The sequence below is a fragment of the Pectinophora gossypiella genome, chromosome 4 (assembly GCF_024362695.1).
Source record: "Pectinophora gossypiella chromosome 4, ilPecGoss1.1, whole genome shotgun sequence".
In the NCBI taxonomy this organism is placed as follows: Eukaryota; Metazoa; Arthropoda; class Insecta; order Lepidoptera; family Gelechiidae; genus Pectinophora; species Pectinophora gossypiella.
Genome location: NC_065407.1, coordinates 6,192,578 through 6,211,831, shown reverse-complemented (window position 1 = coordinate 6,211,831; position 19,254 = coordinate 6,192,578). Strand labels below are relative to the sequence as shown.

The 19,254-nt window shown below is 39.2% G+C and overlaps 1 protein-coding gene across 2 annotated transcripts in view; it reads right to left on the bottom strand.

Moving 5' to 3' along the window:
- Positions 1–3,144: 3,144 nt before the first annotated feature.
- The window catches only part of LOC126366194 (zinc finger protein jing), a 136,209-nt gene continuing 120,099 nt past the window's right edge, over positions 3,145–19,254 (bottom strand). For both annotated transcript variants that reach the window (XM_050009187.1, XM_050009188.1), the window contains exons 2-6: positions 11,239–14,062; positions 10,695–10,874; positions 9,202–9,343; positions 8,564–8,774; positions 3,145–3,861 (exon numbers count right to left, since the gene is read on the bottom strand). In XM_050009187.1, the coding sequence (XP_049865144.1) occupies positions 3,468–3,861; positions 8,564–8,774; positions 9,202–9,343; positions 10,695–10,874; positions 11,239–14,062 (3,751 nt within the window). In that variant the 3' untranslated portion in view covers positions 3,145–3,467. The remainder of the gene's footprint in view (positions 3,862–8,563; positions 8,775–9,201; positions 9,344–10,694; positions 10,875–11,238; positions 14,063–19,254) is intronic.

Below are 19,254 nucleotides of genomic sequence, written 5' to 3'. Positions count from 1 at the left end.
TAGCATTAGCTTACACGTCATTGACACGCCGACATTCAGGCACCAACTTGACTACTAGAGAAATTTTCCTATTACATTTCTTTGGGTGCGTACCCGTAACGAACACAGCAAAATTGCAGCGCCGCCTCGACATACTGCGGGTCCTCGCTGCTGCAATTATGACGAGCTGTTACCATTCTAGACACAACGGCGATCTTAGCTTTACAATCGTCCGGCTCTCAAGGTGAGTCGCCCCTATTAGAATACAATCTTACTTCTCGCCTAAGGCTCCCTCTATGTACGCATAATTTACACTTCACAATATAACACTAGGGGCCACTTTATACTACGAATGAATCTATCTGCTCCTGTCTGACATACCGCGAAGAAAAGCGAAAATGTGAAACTGGTGGTGTTATAAATTAAGAGCCACCACGCCCACACGTAATTCGTCCTAACTTAATTCTATAGGCACTAACTAAAAATACTAGCGAGATCTTGTGAGCACAGAACACAATTTTTCATTTACTTGTAAACACCCTTATGGCTAAAAAGGCATTTTTTCTGACAACATATGTATAGGGACATCAAAAAGTTTAACATCTAACGGCTATGGGCAAACATCAAAATCATTGGCATGTCATTCGTTATTTTATTACTGTAATGTGTATAAAGTAATTAAATTAATCCTAAGTTTCTGGTTTTGCACCATCGTCAGAACATAATCAAAAGCCATTTTTGTAGGCGGCCATTTTGAATTATTGTCGCCATTTTGTCGAAACCAAATACATAATAAACCTTGTAGAAACGATGTATATGCTTCTAAACTGCTACAGTCGACCTATGGTAAACTTGTGCGCGGAACAAGTCTGTTACTATCTTATCACAAATGATTATTGCTATATTAACCGTAGATGCTACGGTTCCGTAAACTAAACACAACTTGAATGGCAGTGACGTTATTGTTCGACTTACATAGTAGACAGTTGTTGATTCTGTAAAGCGTTTGCTTTTAATTGCTTCGTAATTTGGAACACAGACGCTGGTATATTACACGACAGTTGGATTCGGTGTGCCTCACCACGATTACATTATAGGTACCTCGTGAAATTTTTCCCAAACTAGTGAAATTCTGATTTTTTTTTACGCATTTATCTTCAGTTAGTATGACAATTGTGCCGATTCCAGCAGACATTTCATAACGTTTCCTCATAATAATTCAATATTGTCGTTTTTTAAACTTATAAGTATTATTTATCAACAAAATTAATGTCTAAACCTAACCTTCAAAAAGTATATCTAAAATGTTGGGACGTTTCATCTTTTCTTGTTTATTTATCGTTACGAAGTTCTAATATTTTACTTAAGATAAGTACCAAAACTGTCTGGAAATGTATGTTGTCGATCTGCATTTTTAGTTATTTTAATAGGCACTCAAATGGCAACATCGTAAAATGCTGTCATTCGTACAAATAGTTTCCCCCGCTCCACGAGGCTACCTTTTCGAACTCCGTGAACAGCTAGCTTACTTCTATGCTGACTTCTCTACGAAACGGACGTATTGTGGCTACATTTGGATAAGTATTTATATAAGTGCTTAAAAGGTGTGTATAAGTAATCTGATTCTATGTTGTAAAATTATAAATATTATTAAACTGGAAGAATACAATTATATGGTGCAAATTCTGAATGTGTGTTTATTTTATGTAAATTACTAGTTTCTTCATTGTTGAACTATATCTGTCAGTACCTCAACGCATTTTTCTATGCTTCTATCCCTTTCTGACCGTCATTTGCTAGAGCGGGAGAGAGCGTGCGATCTGAGGAGGCGATAAGTTAACAGTCATGGGAAACGGCGTGGTGGAGTATGCTCTGCACTTTCGAGTTATTGAGAATAGTGTGAGGCACACCGAAATCCAACCGCTTTAAGTGAAGCGTGTCAACCTTAAACTACAATTGCGTTGATATGACTATCGTAACCGATATACCGTGAACACTACTCGTCATTTTACGTGCTGGGTGTCTAAACTGTCACATTATTTCAATTCGTGTAAAAAAGCAATTTTACAATTTGACATTTGCGCATATAAAAGTAAAGTGGGCAATGTCAACAAATAGCAAACAGCAATATTGCTTTTTAGATGAATCGATTCAGTGTGGCCTCTTTAACCTCCTGGTAGGCACTTGGTGATTGGATGTATTGAAAGCACAATATCGAGGAAAATAATGCCTTCCCGGTCACAATAAAGTTTAAGCAAGAATCTATTTCCGCGACTGCACAGAAGAATGTGTAACGAAACTATTATAGTATAATACCTACACACACATAAAGAAATACATTTTATGAAGAGGAAAAATACAAAGGTTCTGTTGAACCTTTACAAAAACATAAAATAGTTGTGTAGGAGAAAGGATACCGTTCCATTTTAAAATATTGAAAAAAATCTATACAGTTGATTAATCATTTTTAAAATTATGATAAGTGATTTGTAAACGTGTGTGTAGCACTGTATTAGTAGTTTCCACACATTTCTCACTACATTGTGCTCGTAGGAAGACTGCCGCGGAACAAAACGCATCACCGATCGACAAAGGCACCTTAAGCAACGCGGAGTATGTTCTATCACAGATCGAATGAGAAAACGCTATGTTTGTCTACGTATATGACAGAGATAGATATCTATAGCTGCCATTAAACTATTGCATAATGCTTTCTGTATCGTCTAGTGATTCAGTTGATAAAGACGTCTCTCTTACGGTCCTAGCATCCCTAATAACTGAATCTATATTAAATCCCGACGTGTAAGGCTATCACGCGCTAGTATTAACTTATTCCTCCCTGAGTCATCGTGCGATGCAAGAACAATACAAACTAACCACATCGAAAAAGCGAAACGAAAATTACTCTAATCTAATCGAATCGCTCCGACTTACACTCTACTATGTACACATTGGCAGTGATGTACAATCGCTGGTCGTAAGACAACTTACAACTAACTTAAACTATTCAGACTACTCCGTCCTACCTCCGAATTAAACTAAATCGTCCTATGTTACACAAATACTCGAGAAAATCATTTACATTTCATCACTAACTATGTACAAGTTTGTTCGTCTCAACGCGCGACGTCTACGGTTCGAAATCACGTCGAATCGAATATCATATAAAAAGCATCAGTCTTGTGAATAAAGTTTGCCTGCTACAGAGTCGAACTAGCAGTCTTAAGCCGCTCGGGCCGCGAAATATTACATTTCTTTGGCGAAATTACCTATTCCGACCGTCAGGTCGAGAATCAACATCTGTCTCGGCCTACAATACTTTATCTTTAATCATTAGACTCACTAAGGAAGGTCTCTGGACTAACAGTATACGTAATTCATTAACGAATTTATAAATTAAATCACACGAAAACGTGTAAAACAAATACCGTCACGCTAGTCCAAACGAGCTTCGTGTTACAATCAATCCAACCTTAGTCTACGTTTGTTTATCGTCCGCAGGGCCAGAAGGAGTTGCCGCCGTAGCGTCGTCCCATCTTGCGCTTCTTGGCACCGCTCACTTCCACCTTGTCCTTGTCTTCGTCGGGGTACAGCATGGGGACGTTGGTGGCGCTGCACATGTTCTTGGCTTCCTTCTTCTTGGCGAGGAGGTTGTTGAGTAGTCTGGAGGAGGTGCAGTGCCTGGCGGGGAGGAGCCTCGCGGGGGCGGCGGGGGGAGGTAGTGTCTCCTTCTTGGGCGGCGGCGGCGGTGGGGAGGGGGTCTTGCGGTAGGACGCGGAGAACTGCTCATACAGGAGCACCTTGGTGGCCGTCGGCAGCTCCGAGATCTCCACACGCTTGATGCGCTTCACGTCCTTCTCCGGCACCCACTCGTCCTCGATCCTGTAACGTAAAAGTAAATTTGAGAACGTTATAACCCAGTGCCACACAAGTAACTGCAAACACAGCTTTGTTCTGTAATTCTCTCTCGTAACTGCATCTGTAAAATAATTATTTAAACGCACGTCTTCGTAGTAAGAGGTGCTGTGTTTGCAGTGATGTTGGGTTGCAGTCCTTTAATATGAACATAAACATAAATGATATTTATGATTAGTGTGATCTATGCAAATTAATTCACATGCGAGCTAATAACTCATAGGTAAAGTTGGTTAGTACGTAAAACCTACATCCTGAAATTTTGTATAGAATGCTTTAGTAAAAGAAAAGACATTGACGTTAACAAAATGTTTAAGCCAAACCAATTGGACGAAGAAACTATCTAAATATGATTACACATCCAATAGGGCTGGCAACCCGGAAGTGGCTAGCAACACTGAAAATAAACTTGATAAAAAAATAATTACTTGAATGCATCTTAATACACCTTCTGCAAAACTGTCTTGAATTACTTAGGTAAAGTTTTGTACTCGCAGTAGAGAAAAATAACCAAATATTGTAATAACTTCAGCCAGACATTATAATATCTCTATTCTCTAGTGAAAGATCAATAAGGTACTTTCCAGGCTACGTTTACCAAAAACAACATATATGGCGTTGTACACTTAAACGTGATAATTACCTATTTTCTCATTACTCGGGTACATAATTATTCCAAAATATAATGTATTGGCAGAAGTAAATATAAAAATGCATTACATAAACAGCCTATATACGTCCCACTGCTGGGCACAGGCCTCCCCTCAATCAACCGGAGGGGGTATGGAGCATACTCCACCACGCTGTTCCAGTGCGGGTTGGTGGAGGTGTTTTTTTTACGGCTAATAGCCGGGACCAACAGCTTAACGTAACTATAAAGTAACTGTATAAAAATACATGTTACTTTATATTAGGATCAGGAATTATATTGCTACTCTATATTTTGATCAGAATAATAATGGGTGGAAGATGTAATTGTGCCTGAGTGTAATAAAAAGAGTCATCATTAAAATAAAAATAAATAAAAAATGTTTATTTACTTTAAAAGTAGATTTTTACAATACAAGGGCTCGGGGTCTCCTTTTAAGCAAGAAGTTGCTTGTAGTAGGAGGCTCCGCTCTTCCATAACTATTTTATACATATGTAAACTAATAATTATATGTACGTGTGTATGTGAGGGTGTGTATGGGTGTGTGTGAGTATGTGTAGTGTATGTGCGCTTATGCAGTGTATATGTACGTTATACAATTATGTTATTCTATATATTCGTTAGCAAGATAGATTCTACTTCTGCGTAGGTTTTTTGATTTAACCAAGCTGTAACAGATTTTTTACAGTTATTTATCATTTGTAAACAAAAACAAAGATAAAAGATGCAGGTCTGTTATCCATGAAATTAGAAGGTTAAACGAAGAAAAATCTGTACATATGTTTTTGAGGAACATAGCCTGAAGAGTCCCTTATTTCTCAAATAGTGTTTTCTTTATATGAAGCGACTGAAAGCGTGCAGCGTAAAACTAAAAGAAACTGTCTATGTAATGGTGTATGAGGTCGGTCATGGATCTCTCAACGCTTACGAGAGAAGAAGAATTATACATAACATAAACAGCCTATATACGTCCCAATGCTGGGCACACGCCTCCCCTCAATCAACCGGAGAATGATTATACCGAAATATAAAAGAAAATAAGGCGTGAGACTAAAATTTAAAGAGTGAAAATTTTAGAATTAAAATCTACTTTGTGGAACTAATCAAAGAAAGTACAATTACGAACGCACGATTTAATGATAAAATTGGAAAGGAAAATATATTCTAGAAGAACACGAGAGACAAAGAAAATGTTTGACATCATCCAATTTTTATGAAAAGATTAGTAAAATGTAGTCAAAAGAATGGTTACGTATACGAAAACAAAGAATAAAAAGTCGAATTGACATTAAGAAAATTTTGCCAAAGGTGCTGTTTGGCAATATTTGCCAATTTGCTGATTTTTAGATTCTCATTATCGGTATATTAGCCGAAGCAATGAGGAACGTTGCAGTGTGTGCTAGCAACTTCTTTTTTTATTGGTTCTTGTGTGGCACGACGGCAGACACGAGCATGCCAAGCGTGATGTGAAAATGAGGATCAACTTGCATCTGTTAAGCCAATTGGAGAGCAATGTATACCGCCTATGGAAATTATTGGATTTTCTTCCATTGGGAAATACTATCAGGACAATAAGCTTATTACTATCCTACTTTTTTAGAAGGCGAAGCTATGTAGATGGCGCTCTAATCGTTAATGCGAACCTAAACTTTGAAATGGTTAATTATTGTACATTATTTTGTAGATATCTAGTACAGTATTTAGGCTGGCAAACAAGTAAGTACCATTGACATTATTATGATGATATTCTTAGTATAAATAAGTAAAAAAAATTTCTTGTGGTGGGAATCCGAAGGACACATCAATTTTTACATTGACACCCACAACAAAGTGGTATTCTCAACATTCACAAATTTCATTTTGTTTTTTTTTTTTGTATTATTTATCAGTGATATCCGCCCTGTACTACGTTCGATATTGATCTTAGGTACTAGCGACTAGACGCCACCTGTCGGAAGACTGACCTTTCGCTTCGCCTTCCCATTGGAAAGTATCCTACTCTATAGGCACGGGAGAAAAGAAAATAACATAGAAAGAATTGAGATTTTACCACTCGACATAGAACTGAGATTTATAAGCTTTCTGAACAGATAAAAAATATTATGAATGAACGCGACAATTGTATGATAACTTATTTGAAAAACCATAATATATGTTTAAGAAAACAAAATATTGGGACGTCCATATGATAAATTATGTCAGTACTTTTTGACAGCGAAAGTGACATTGAAAAAATTTGGAATACAATATGCATAGTGATCCTCTAAAATACGACTCAAAGCCAAATAAATATAACCATGCACCGATAAAATACTATAAAGTGCATGATGTAAATACCTCCTGTAAAGAAGAACATGGAAACAACATGATGGAAAGACGACCAAATCGAAAATTCCAGCTACGGCATATATGTAGATATACTCTACAAACCCACCTGGTTTTACCTGGTAACAAAACTAATAGTAAACCCAAATAATCTGCGCTGTAGAGTAAATCGTAAATGTGTGTTAATAAAATTCGTTTCAGAAAGTTCATAAGGTAATCAACACAATTATTAAACTAAACTAACCAACTAGTCCAACTTCAAATGAAAGTTTTGTCCCTTTATTGTTCTCTTTACAACACATATATATAAAGTTATATTATATATTGACTTTAAATTAGTTCGTTAAGTATATTCACATAGTTCACATTTAATAGACACTTCACTGAAATAAATTCTATACACATTTCGAACTGAAATTGTAATGTAAAAGTTAGTTGAGAAAGTATTCAGTTCAGTAGGTAAAATTATCACTATGGTACTTGTAAGAGAGTTTTGTGACAATAGAAAAAAGTTTGTAAAGTCATAGACTGTTTTTAACATCTATCTGTCACTTGACCCCATCAAAAAGCACACACTCACACACACATGCAATGCACACTTTTTTCACAAATTTCCAATTCCTTCGATTGTCTCGCATTTTAGTTTGTATTGTCTCTGGCTGTTGGCACTAGCTTTAAGTGCAGAAACTCTAACATACTGACACTCTCTGACTTCTCTTTTCTATATGAAGAAATGAGATAACCGTATGCCCCGTGTACCTTACTCTACATCTTGTACATTCCCTGTGCTTTCTATACTCCATTTGTACTGCACTCTTACCCGATTGTGAGAATGTAACCTAACCTAACCTAAGCCAAAGAATTCAATCTCAATATAGTGCCTAAGTTAACATTTTTATGGTACCATTTTTATAGGCAACTAAATAATTTGAATTTGGAAGGCTCTATATTCTGAGAGCTCTATCAAGGCAAGTAGTCTAACTTTCCATCGGACTTTTGAGTTTACTTACGACCGTTCTAATTAAATAATCAGTTTACTCTTACTTATGCAAATCTATCTATTAATACTGCTCGTCCACTTTGTATCTAATAATTGATAGGAATCAAAGAGCAACACGGGCCTCCGTTGGACCGAAGGGGAGTAGCCATAGCGATATTTCTCGATACAAAACGTTACCTTGTGGTTTTAACCATTGTCGATAGAAGCATTTATCGATAAATACTTCTACATTTATCGATATTTCTACAAAATTCGAAAAGACATTTAAGGAAATTAAATTAGGATTAAAATATGATATAATCATAACATAAACAGCCTACATATATCCCACTGCTGGGCACAGGCCTCCCCTCAATCAACCCGAGGGGTTATCATAATCAATACAAGACAAAATATTACTTAAACAATTATCATTTAACAACATAACTGAATATTTATATGATTGTTTGCAAGAGAGCCATATATGTAGACTCCATTCTTTCTCAATTTTTTATCGATAACTATCTACAAACCAGTGAGCACTGCGCTCGGTGAGATCAATGGGTATGGCTACTCCTTTCCCGTGTTACTCTAACGTAGGAACTGCTGCTTACCAAAGACAAGAATTCTTACCATAACAATATTTTAAGCATCTTTGACAGCTATCTATCATATCAAAATAATGACAACTGCTAGAGATAAAGAAAGCAACTTACACATGAGGTGGATAGTAAGTCAGGAGCGCCTCTCTGCGCGCCTCCTGAGCGTTGTATCGTGTGGCCATGAGCGCAGCGTGTAGCGTGAGCGTGTGCCGGCCGGCGGGTTCACGCAGCGGACAGGACCCGCCCAGGCGCCACCGCGTCGAGCGAGACAGCCGCCACGCCAGACCCTCCATCATACCAGGGTCGAAGAAGTCGAACATACGCGCTGGAATTTGGAAAAGGGATTGATGAAAATAGGTTCTAAGGCAATGAGGCAACATGGTCTGTGGTTCAGTGGTTAGTGATCCACTCATGATCTGAAGGTCGGAGATCGATACAGTGGGGAATAAAAATCACTTCGTCAGAATTTACTGTTTTTTGTTTGTTTAGGTTTTAGGACGGTTGCAGGTTGAATCATATGACTGACCGAAAAGTTGGTGCTTTGTCGGTAAGCATTTATTCCGTTGGTCCCGACTACTATTTGCATAAATAAGTAAGAAGTGTTCAATCGTTAGGCGAGTAGTGGCTAGGGCCTTTGGCCCTGACGCCAATCGGTGGAGTACATCCTCAACTTCACAAACCACAGGACAGAAGAAAAACGAGACAGGCCTTAGCTGAGAAAAGTTGTGTAGTAATACATAGATTATCCTTACCAGACCAGGGTTGTCGTCGGTACCGCAGTTTCTTGCCATTTCGTCTGATGAGCTTCGCGCTGCTGTCCGTAGTCTTCTTGTTGCCGCTGGTGTTCGGCGACGCCTCCGAGAAGTGGTTGTTGACGTGACGTTCTAGCAAGATCTGGAACATTACAATAATCACTTTAGATTTCAAGTTCTTTCAAAGCATTTGTACTCGGCAACGCACGTTCTCGTAGGTGACGTCAATTCGAATTCAACAAAATCGATTGAGTCAATCTGTTTCCACGTTGTGGTAAAATCACTATTAAGAATAATTAAGGAAAACATCTTAGAGCTAAGCGTATTTCTATAGTACTTGCTTTTGGGACCGAACTCATCACATCTCGTCGTGGTAAACAATAAATAAGTATAGCATCTTGCAATAAATTTATTCTGGACATCCAAATAGATTGTTATAATCTAGTGCTTCCTACGAAGGATTTTACTCATAGATATCAGTTTTATTCGATATTTTGGCAAAGATTGTATTAGTTTTTCTTTTTTTATATATGTAAATGTACCGTACTACCTGGTCCAAAACATTGACCAGAATAGACGTCTAATCAGAAAACCTTTCGCTTTAGGACTGGATGTTAACAATTGTGAAAGTCTGCAGATAAATTTATCGTTTGACAAATAATAAATAAACCTAAGTAGACTCCACGTGGGACGTCCTTGCATTGGTGACCCTTGGGAAAAGAAAACACATCCAAGTTATCTTTCTAAATACACAGGTTATAGGAATTTGAACACTTGGTTCAGAATATTGACGACGGAAGGACATACTTATGTAAACTACAGAAGTTTTGAGTGCGTATCCAAAAATCCGAAATGATAATGACGATGTTATGACAACATTGATCAGTGACGACAGGTTGTTTTCGACAACTTTTCGACAGGAGATTGAGTAAAATTGACGAAGAATAACTCGAACAAAGTATATGCGAACGCAAAGTTTTCAAAACTGAGGAAACTTCAGATCCGTGAATACGGGCCCAAAACTTCCTCATTACGGGAACACCACACCACAGTGCACACACCACAAGATGGGAATTTACTTTATCTTTAGTTGTGATGTGCCTTAGATGCAAAATTTCAAAAACTGTACTTCCATGAAAATTCCGGTTGTTACCTTTGAGATACATACTTATCACACTTCGTTGACATTTCGTGTGATTTGTTCCTTAGAGATGATAATATTATGAACTTAACTTACATCCAACGCTGAAGCTACATTAGTATTATTAATGTATGAGTGATGAAATATTATATGACTTGTGACCGTTAGAGACTTTATGACGTCTGGCAAGAGACTATAAAGTCTCAACAGGATGGCAAGCTCTTTACTGAAGCGTACTCATGAAAGAAACTTCATCAACCAATAGGAATGCGAGGAGATGAAATGGCGTTATATTTCTGCAATCATATTGGTTGATGATATTGTGGGAGTAATATCCAGGAGTATACAGCACCTGTGTGGAGAAGCGTCGCTCGCAACCGTCGACGATGCACTTAAATGGTTTGTTGCCGCCGTGGGACATAGCGTGGCGCTCCAGCCATAGTCTTGAGCACGATGGCTTCCCCCGCACCTTGCAGCCCTGCCATAGGCATACGTAGTTCTCTTTCCCTGCTTGAGATTCTACGTGCACCGACTGAAAATATATAAAATTATTATTTAGTAACAAAAATAAAAACGTGATTTTATATTTTTACGAGATACTTTTGTAGAAGAGACTGGTACTATAATTTGTACATGCTATTGAAATAAAGTAGGTATTGTAAGACTGATTGTTAGCTTTAGTATTGTTTACTTATGTTTGCGTTTCAAACGAGTAATTATTACTCATACAAAAACAAATAAACCCTAGAAAATATATCACGATTTGATTCCTCGACACTTCTCCATTCATTTCTATTTTTACGTTTGTTTGATTGATTGCTTGTGCCCAGCATTTTATATTTGTTAAAGTTATGTTTCATGTTTAACGAATATAACGAACAAATGTAGTAACTCACCTGTAAATGTTCTAAAAGATCGGCATCACTCTCGAACTCGCCCTTGCAGTTTTCCCAATTGCACAAGACGACTGTGGCTGTGGTATCAGTGCTTGATGTTCTCTTGCCACTCGGCGTCTTTACCGGGTTGCGCGGGGGGAACCTCAGCGTCTTGGGCTGCTTCAGAATTGGACTCTTCTGCGAGCTCACCACTTCATCGCACACACTCACACTTAAAGACAACGAAGAATCTTCATCACACTCCTTACTCGTCTGGGAATCGCTTGGAGAGTCTATCGACTTATCCGTCCCGATTCCAGACTCGGAAGACTCAGTTGTAGCACTACAGTAATCAGATTCTATCACAGTACTTTGCACATTCGACGATACGTCTTTAAGAACAGTTATCTGAGTGAAAATCGTCTCCTCTCGTCTTGCCACCTCTTCTACCTTACGCAAGTTTTCGTCTATTGTCTCTTTCCGTATTTCTTCTTTTTCTTTCAATTCTTCGTCGCTCATTTTATCGTTAATTATTTTTTCTTTATCTTCGTTAAGTTTCTTTGATAAACAACTAACTTGTGCGAACGGTCGCGAAGGCAACTTGGTGTCTAACGAGACTATGTTGTTGTTCACAGTCTTCGACAGCCATGGCATATCACACTTTGCACTGAGCGTTTCACAAATCTCTGGCTCTTTGACTGTGCTGCTGGGTGGTTCAGTTCCCTGGATAGGATTATCTGGCGGTTTCACCGGAGCGATGGGTATACTACTCGTGTGAAGTGCTTGTGTTGAGAAGTTTGTTACAATAGGAGGTGGATGATGTACTATAGTATTCGAACACGAAGTTTGAGAGGAAGCCACACTGTTGACCCCGGTGTAGCTCCAAGTCTCCTTCACGTTGATATTTGGCACAGAAGTGACGATAAACCCAGGCTGCGGCACTAGCACTGGGTGGCTTAGATTTACAGTATAATTCGGTTTGGGTTGAACTGTCATACCAACCGTTGGTATTCCCGGCACATTCTTATTTAGCATCGGCAGAGGTTGACTTGTGGCGGCTACAGGTTTGTTCATGTTGGAGTACGCTGAAGTCATTGTATTCGCGAGTTTTAACAGCGTACCATTTATAAGAATCTGCGCTGCTTGTTGGTTTTGTAAATGGTCCTGCCTCTGCGTGGTCAACTGCGGAGTTTGAGGGAGAACGAAATTCGGCATCTTCGCCATTAAATTTGGTATTTGAACAACGGTTCCATTTATGTTTTGCACAAATGGAAAAACAAATTGCCCATTCAATTTCGTCGGACTTGACACATTGACGTTTGATCGATTGAAAGCGTTCAAATTATTTTGTTGATTTATAGTTTGAGGTTGCATACCGTTTTGCGGTATCCTTAGCGTAGTAAGCATTACGTTTTGCGGAACAGCAACGAAAGATGGTAAGTGGGTTGAAGTAACGGTTCCGTTACAAGATTGAGATAGGTTGATTTGGTGGCAGTTTTGTAAACCATTAACATTTTGTAACCCATTAACGTTTTGTAAATTATTTACGTTTTGTAAGTTACTAACGTTTTGTAAATTATTTACGTTTTGTAAGGTACTAACGTTTTGTAAATTATTTACGTTTTGTAAGTTAGACATATTAATATTGCCGAGACTGCCATTGACCGTCATAGAAACTTGTCGAACACCATTAGGAATATTCATCTTTGGTGCTGTGCTGGCTTCGGGGACAGTTTTCACTGGTGATTTGTGTTGCGTTGCATTGATACAATTTTGTTTTTGAAGTTGAACTTGCTGCTTAAGGTTGTTCGCTTTAGACCACGTCAAATTCTTGCTATTTGCAATGCAAGCTGACGATTTCCGATTGGTTCTTTTAGGTTGTGTCTTTTTAACGGTTTCCTTTTTCAACGTTGGTTTACAAGCAATTGGGTTTAAACTGATATTATTTGAACCACACGTCACGCTGTTCATTCTGCTGTCCAGCTTAGTGGTAGAGCTCACAACACCATTCATTTTAGTGGAGTCTGGTTTAGCAACCGTTAAATTCTTCGGCGATTGACAGGCTGAGGTGGCTGGTGCAATCCTAAGAGTCGTTAAGTCACTCGTTGCTGATAGTGGAAGTTTGCGAGTGATGTCAGCAATATTCTTGTTGGCTTTTACAATCCCATTGGCGGATGGGTTTTGTGTTGTCTTCATGTCATGACCACGTTTTTTATGATCGTTCAGCCCATTTAGAGGACCGTGCGATGCCTTGTCTTTGGTAAACGACTCCGTTGCGTGGCGAACTTCTACGAAACCATTCATATTCGTGTGAATTTTATCTTTATTGTCTTTAGACTTATTATAATCAACCATCCCGTTGGCATTCGTACTCTTTTTACTGAGATCTGTTGGTTTGTTATTCGTCGCGCCATTAGCTAAAGCTTTTTGGGCCGCTTCCGACTGCGTGCTGACATCTAGCATCACCTTGGGACTGAGCGTTTGTGATAGATAAGAGATGTACTTTTCTAAGTCGTGAGTGACGCCGTTTTTGGGAAGGCACTTCCTTTTGGTGTCATCGTTGCCGGTGCTGGTGGCTTCACGCTTGCCGGTCTGAGGCTTCATCTTGTGGTTGAAGTACTCGGTGATGCGGCGGTGTGGCGGGGGGTTAGGGCGGCGCACGGGTGCGGGTTGGGCCGCGAGGCGGCGCGGCGCCGGGTCGCTCGCCCACGGCGGCATGCGCGCTCCGCCACCAGAGTCCTCGCCTCCGCTGCACCCGGATTCAGGGCTGCGCGGCGACCGCGGCTCGGTGATGTCGCTACTGCTGCAGCCGCTGCTCTCCGTAGGACTCAGCACCGCCACGCCACTGAAACAATTATAAAATATCCATTGAATAACGTTTTGCAACAAAATCACACTGTGATATTTCAATTTCATAGATTAATTTGCTAAATTACATTAATTAGACATATTCGGGGCCTATGATCAACGTTGCATAGATAATAGCTTTCAAATATAAACAAGTCTCGTTTCTCGCTCGCGTCCATAACGTGTGACCGATCACGTTTAATGACAATCAGCTGTTGAATGGTTACGATCGATCGCGTGGGTGGACGAGTGCTCGAGTGGTGCGAGCGGGACAGCGCATCGCGCAAGGTGCATTGCCCCGCGTCCGGTGCAGTGACGCAACCAGACGCGATGCACTCGCTGACCGAACGTCCGCCTGTGTTGCCCACTTCACCGCTTTAATTGCTTTGAATATTCGACGGGTAAAGTACCTAACGTTACCTTGAACTCTGTTGTGTACACAATACCGTACCGTCTCAGTTAGATTACAATAAAAGTATACATAATAACACGACTAGTGACGTGGTTGGAGATTTCCGAACATTATGCTATGGTATTCAATTTAAATTCTGAATAAAATATATTCATAATGTACATATCATTGACAAACTACATAAACAAACCATACATAACATAACATAAACTGCCTATATACGTCCCACTGCTGGGCACAGGCCTCCTCTCAATCAACCGGAGGGGGTATGGAGCATACTCCACCACGCTGCTCCAGTGCGGGTTGGTGGAGGTGTTTTACGGCTAATAGCCGGGATCAACGGCTTAACGCGCCCTCCGAAGCACAGAATCGTCTTACTTTTTCGGACAATCAGGTGATTCAAGCCTGAAAAGTCCTTACCAAACAAAGGACAGTCTCACAAAGTGATTTCGACAATGTCCCCGTCGGGAATCGAACCCGGACCTCCAGATCGTGAGCCTAACGCTCTAACCACTAGACCACGGAGACTGTTACAAACTGTTGAAACAAATATCTTAAAACATTTCGGTAGACAAACAAATATGATGTATAAGTATTTCGTAGTGATAGATAATACTGGCAACACCGACGATCGACGACGGCCCACGTTACGATATTATTTTTGGCCACATGACATTCACAACACGTACTCCCGACTTGACGCGTCGTGTGACGAATGAGAGAATAATTTAACTTGTCCATTGTTAGTGCATTTCGAATAATGGTTTATTATTTGTGCTCTCATTTCACGAGCGAGATATCAATCATGGTAACGCGACGACATTTGACTCACAACGCAGCGGTCGAGACGGCATAAATAACACTTATTCCAAACACACTTCTAGCGAGCCAGAAAAGTAAACATTGCATACGACTGGCCAGACAATGGATTTAGTAAAGAATAAACGATTTCATTATTTTCTAAAACAATTCAAAGAAAAATGTAATTTTAAAATTTTAACTTCAGAAAAAGCCGTTGTTACAAACAAATCGTGCCTTAAAACATTATGAAGGTAACTTATAACTCCACACGTATGTGTAAGTTTATTCAGGGAACATTCTCCACCATAACTCATTTTAGAATCTTTTGTCGGGTGAGATCCGTACGTAAACGTGGAATAATACAATTTTGACACGTATTCCAGTGGTCGGGGCCCGCGGAAGGTTTTCCCGTAAGGGGGTGAAATGGAGAGTCGGGGGCGTTGTCTCGGCGCACCCTCGCCCTTTGTGAAGCCACAACGCACTCACAGCCGAAGCCCTAGCCTAGGGAAGCTCCCCTCTTTCTCTAACACAGGGAGCATCACTAATTGACCCAATTTTTTAAGAACTTTTTCGCAGGGAAATGCAGCGTCCGAGATATCTGAAAGGGGATCTTAATTTAATATAAAAGATCGTTAAGAATTCGACTTCGGACACTTTGCTTGTCTTATTAATGAGCAGAGAGTTCGAATTGTAAAGGTTTTGGTTTCTTTGTAGTATTTGTTATCGACGATGCACAAAGCATTTTCTTCTTAGAAAGAAGAAAAAGAATGTTAAAAGATGCGGTAAACAAAACGTGTTACTTTTTAACACGAGCTTTTTCCAACTCAACATTTCGTTTTGTTTCGAGACCATAATTAACGGGAGAAACTTTTGGTATGGATACAGTGCTAACCTTAGTCTCGCTGTAGGAAGTTGAGTGCGAAAAACAAACTATTTATCACGTTTTAAACGCCATTAACAATTTAATAGTTTTAGCAGCAGCACTTTGCGTATTCGCGACAGCATTAACATGTTATTTATGTCTGGAAAAGACAATCGTGTTGTTTTTTTGCGGATTGTCGAAAGCAAAAGTGGGCGCGGATGTAGGTGAGGCTGGCAGAGTCGATGCAAGGTCGGCGAGCCGAACGCGGGCGTTGACCTGAGCCGCGCTCGCGACCGCTCCTACGCATACGACATGATCGCGTAATGATCGTATTGAGTTCGACTGTCTAATCTGCGAGTGGTGCTGTAGTTGAACAGTATTTGTGTTGAAGTTGTTAAGGTGTTGCGATTGTAGATAAATCAGCAGAAAAACCATCGCATGTAGCTAAAAAATATAAGCTAAATACTAACAAAGTAAGGTAAGTGAAGAAAATTCTACCACAATCCAGGATTGATTCGAATAACAAATAGAGGCATTTAGTATCAATTTACTATAATAATCGCTGCGGATGTGATGTCTGTCTGTATTCTCTGTATGTCTACTATAATCGTGGGAAACACGTGCCGTCTTTCTCAATTACTTCGATAATTGTACTTAACTAATTGAAGTTGAATATTACGTGTATTTTTCTCAACCACTTTTCTTGTTATAGTTTTGCGAAACAGTGAGACTTGCTAGGGACCGGAAACAAATGCGTGAAAGAGAGGCCTATACCGGAGAATACAGGCTGAAAGGATAGATAAGTTTGCGATTGTCATCTGCGGACAACGGAGGTCCGTGTTGCTCTATGTCTGCGGATGGCATACTTTATCCTAAGCTCATTAGCGTCTGATATTCCAGGAAGCACCCAACCCTTACATAGTTTAATAGACTTATTACTTTGCAAAAGCCGTCTTCTTATCCTTCCTTTTCGTTGGATGCTAGAAAGTAGCCTGGTTATAGCTAAATTTTGTAACGTAGTCAACTGAAGGGTTTCCTGTAGGTTTTCGAGTAACGATGATGGTTTAACATGGTCCGTCATAGGTGTTGTGCAATTCCCATATTTCTTGTTGGACATGCACGTGTTTAGTAGATAAACTAACAAACCCACCATGAGTAAACTCAAGATACTAATCATGACCGTGTATCGTTTTATTTTATCTGTTGTTCACGTCTGCGGTTAAACAACTTGTTTGCATTATGATTGCCTAATACGATTTACTGCGAAAGTGATTAGTATTAATGTCTTTTAAACATTATTAAGACTTCTTCGAAATGTTTAGCCTAGATTACGTTATTTACTTTTCTTTAGTGCAAGATTAATTTTACTCAATCTGCGCCGGGGAAATGTTTAGTATCAACATGTAGAGTAAACCTAGGGACAAGTGACAAACTAAAATCCTTGGGTGTCAGGGCGGTGAAATAGATTTTTACAAATAACAGCAGCGTCTTGTTCTTGTGTTGTATTGAGAGAAGAACGGAAGCACCGCGAACGAATGTAATCATAAAGTGTTTCCATATTTAAAAATCTTAAATATATTTATAAGTTTTCAACAGACTCGAAAGAGATGGCGTGACGACTTGGACTGGCCGAAGTGCGCACAGGACCGGGAAAAATGGAAAGAGGAAGGGGAGGCCTTTGCCCAGCAGTGGGATCTTATAGGCTAGATTAGATTCGTTTTCAACAGAAACTCTCAATCCCTAAACTTCTGTGAATAATGGGATAAAATCTTATAGAAATTGACATCGAGTGCATCAACAGCCAGTGGTGCCAATAGTTTCATTTTTAATTGCTCAACGTCAAAACAACATAAAATGAAGAGCAACAATTGAGCGTGACGAGGCGATGGTATCGGGCGGCAAATTAACGCGAACTCGGGGGCGCTATTGTACCGTGTCGCCCCCGGTATACCTTTCCACGTGTTGTGATACCGCCCCCACGCTTAGGTGGAACTTTCGACATGTTTATGAAGGAAAATGTGGAAAACTGTCGTAGTAATAATATCACGGATGGAATGTTTCATTTATGCGTAAAATTATTTACTTATTAGCAGTTTAGAATTTAAAACCGATACAAACTGGAGATATGGAAACGGTTTTTGTGTATTGAAATGGAAAACGAGGCTCGACTTATAATGCGATACCATAAATCAGGAACAGTGAAGACTCACAAAAATTCTCAAACTATCTGGGGGGTTAAAATGGCCACATCGAAGCAATTCATCTAAGAAAGCAATATTGCTATTTGACACTTTTGTTTGTATTGCGCACTTACTTTTATATGCGCAAATGTCAAATTGCAACATTGCTTTCTTAGATGAATTGCTTTGATGTGGCCATTTTAACCCCCCAGTTCTAAAATGAAAAAGTAAATGAGTTGAATCGGTGATAGCCTTGTTCGGAGAATGCGTGACTTCCATCGTAGTATTACGGGTTCGAATCCTGGCTCGGGCTCTAAACCACTGAATTCAACTTTATGAATTTGAATCCATGTTTGGATCGTAGGTAATTGATATCATGTGGTTTCTAGGATATGTGACCAGTTTGGACTCGCCCCCTTATTATAAAATCAAATCAAATCAAATATACTTTATTGCACAAAACTAAAATTTCAGCAATCAGACACAACACATGAATACAGTACAATTTGGGCGGCCTTATTGCTCTAGAGCAATTTCTTCCAGGCAACCACCAAAAGGTAACAAACATTTACAAACAACTTGGAAGCGGGATGGTGCAATAAAAATAAATAAATAAATACCTAAAAGTAAAACTAAAGTTAATAATTATAATAAACACTCTATACTATACGTACATATATTAATAAATACTCAATATAATATAATCCATATATACTAAAAATATACCTAACCATAATCTGAGAAAACTATAATAATAAATAATAGACTATACACACACATACAAAACAAGAATTGAAATAAATAAAATACATCATACATAATAGTAATATCCTAAGAATATCCGCATAAGGATTCAAAATGAGCTCGCAACTGGTTTTTGAAGCTCTGAAGAGAGCTAGCGACTCTGATGGAAGCAGGTAAGGAGTTCTATAAAC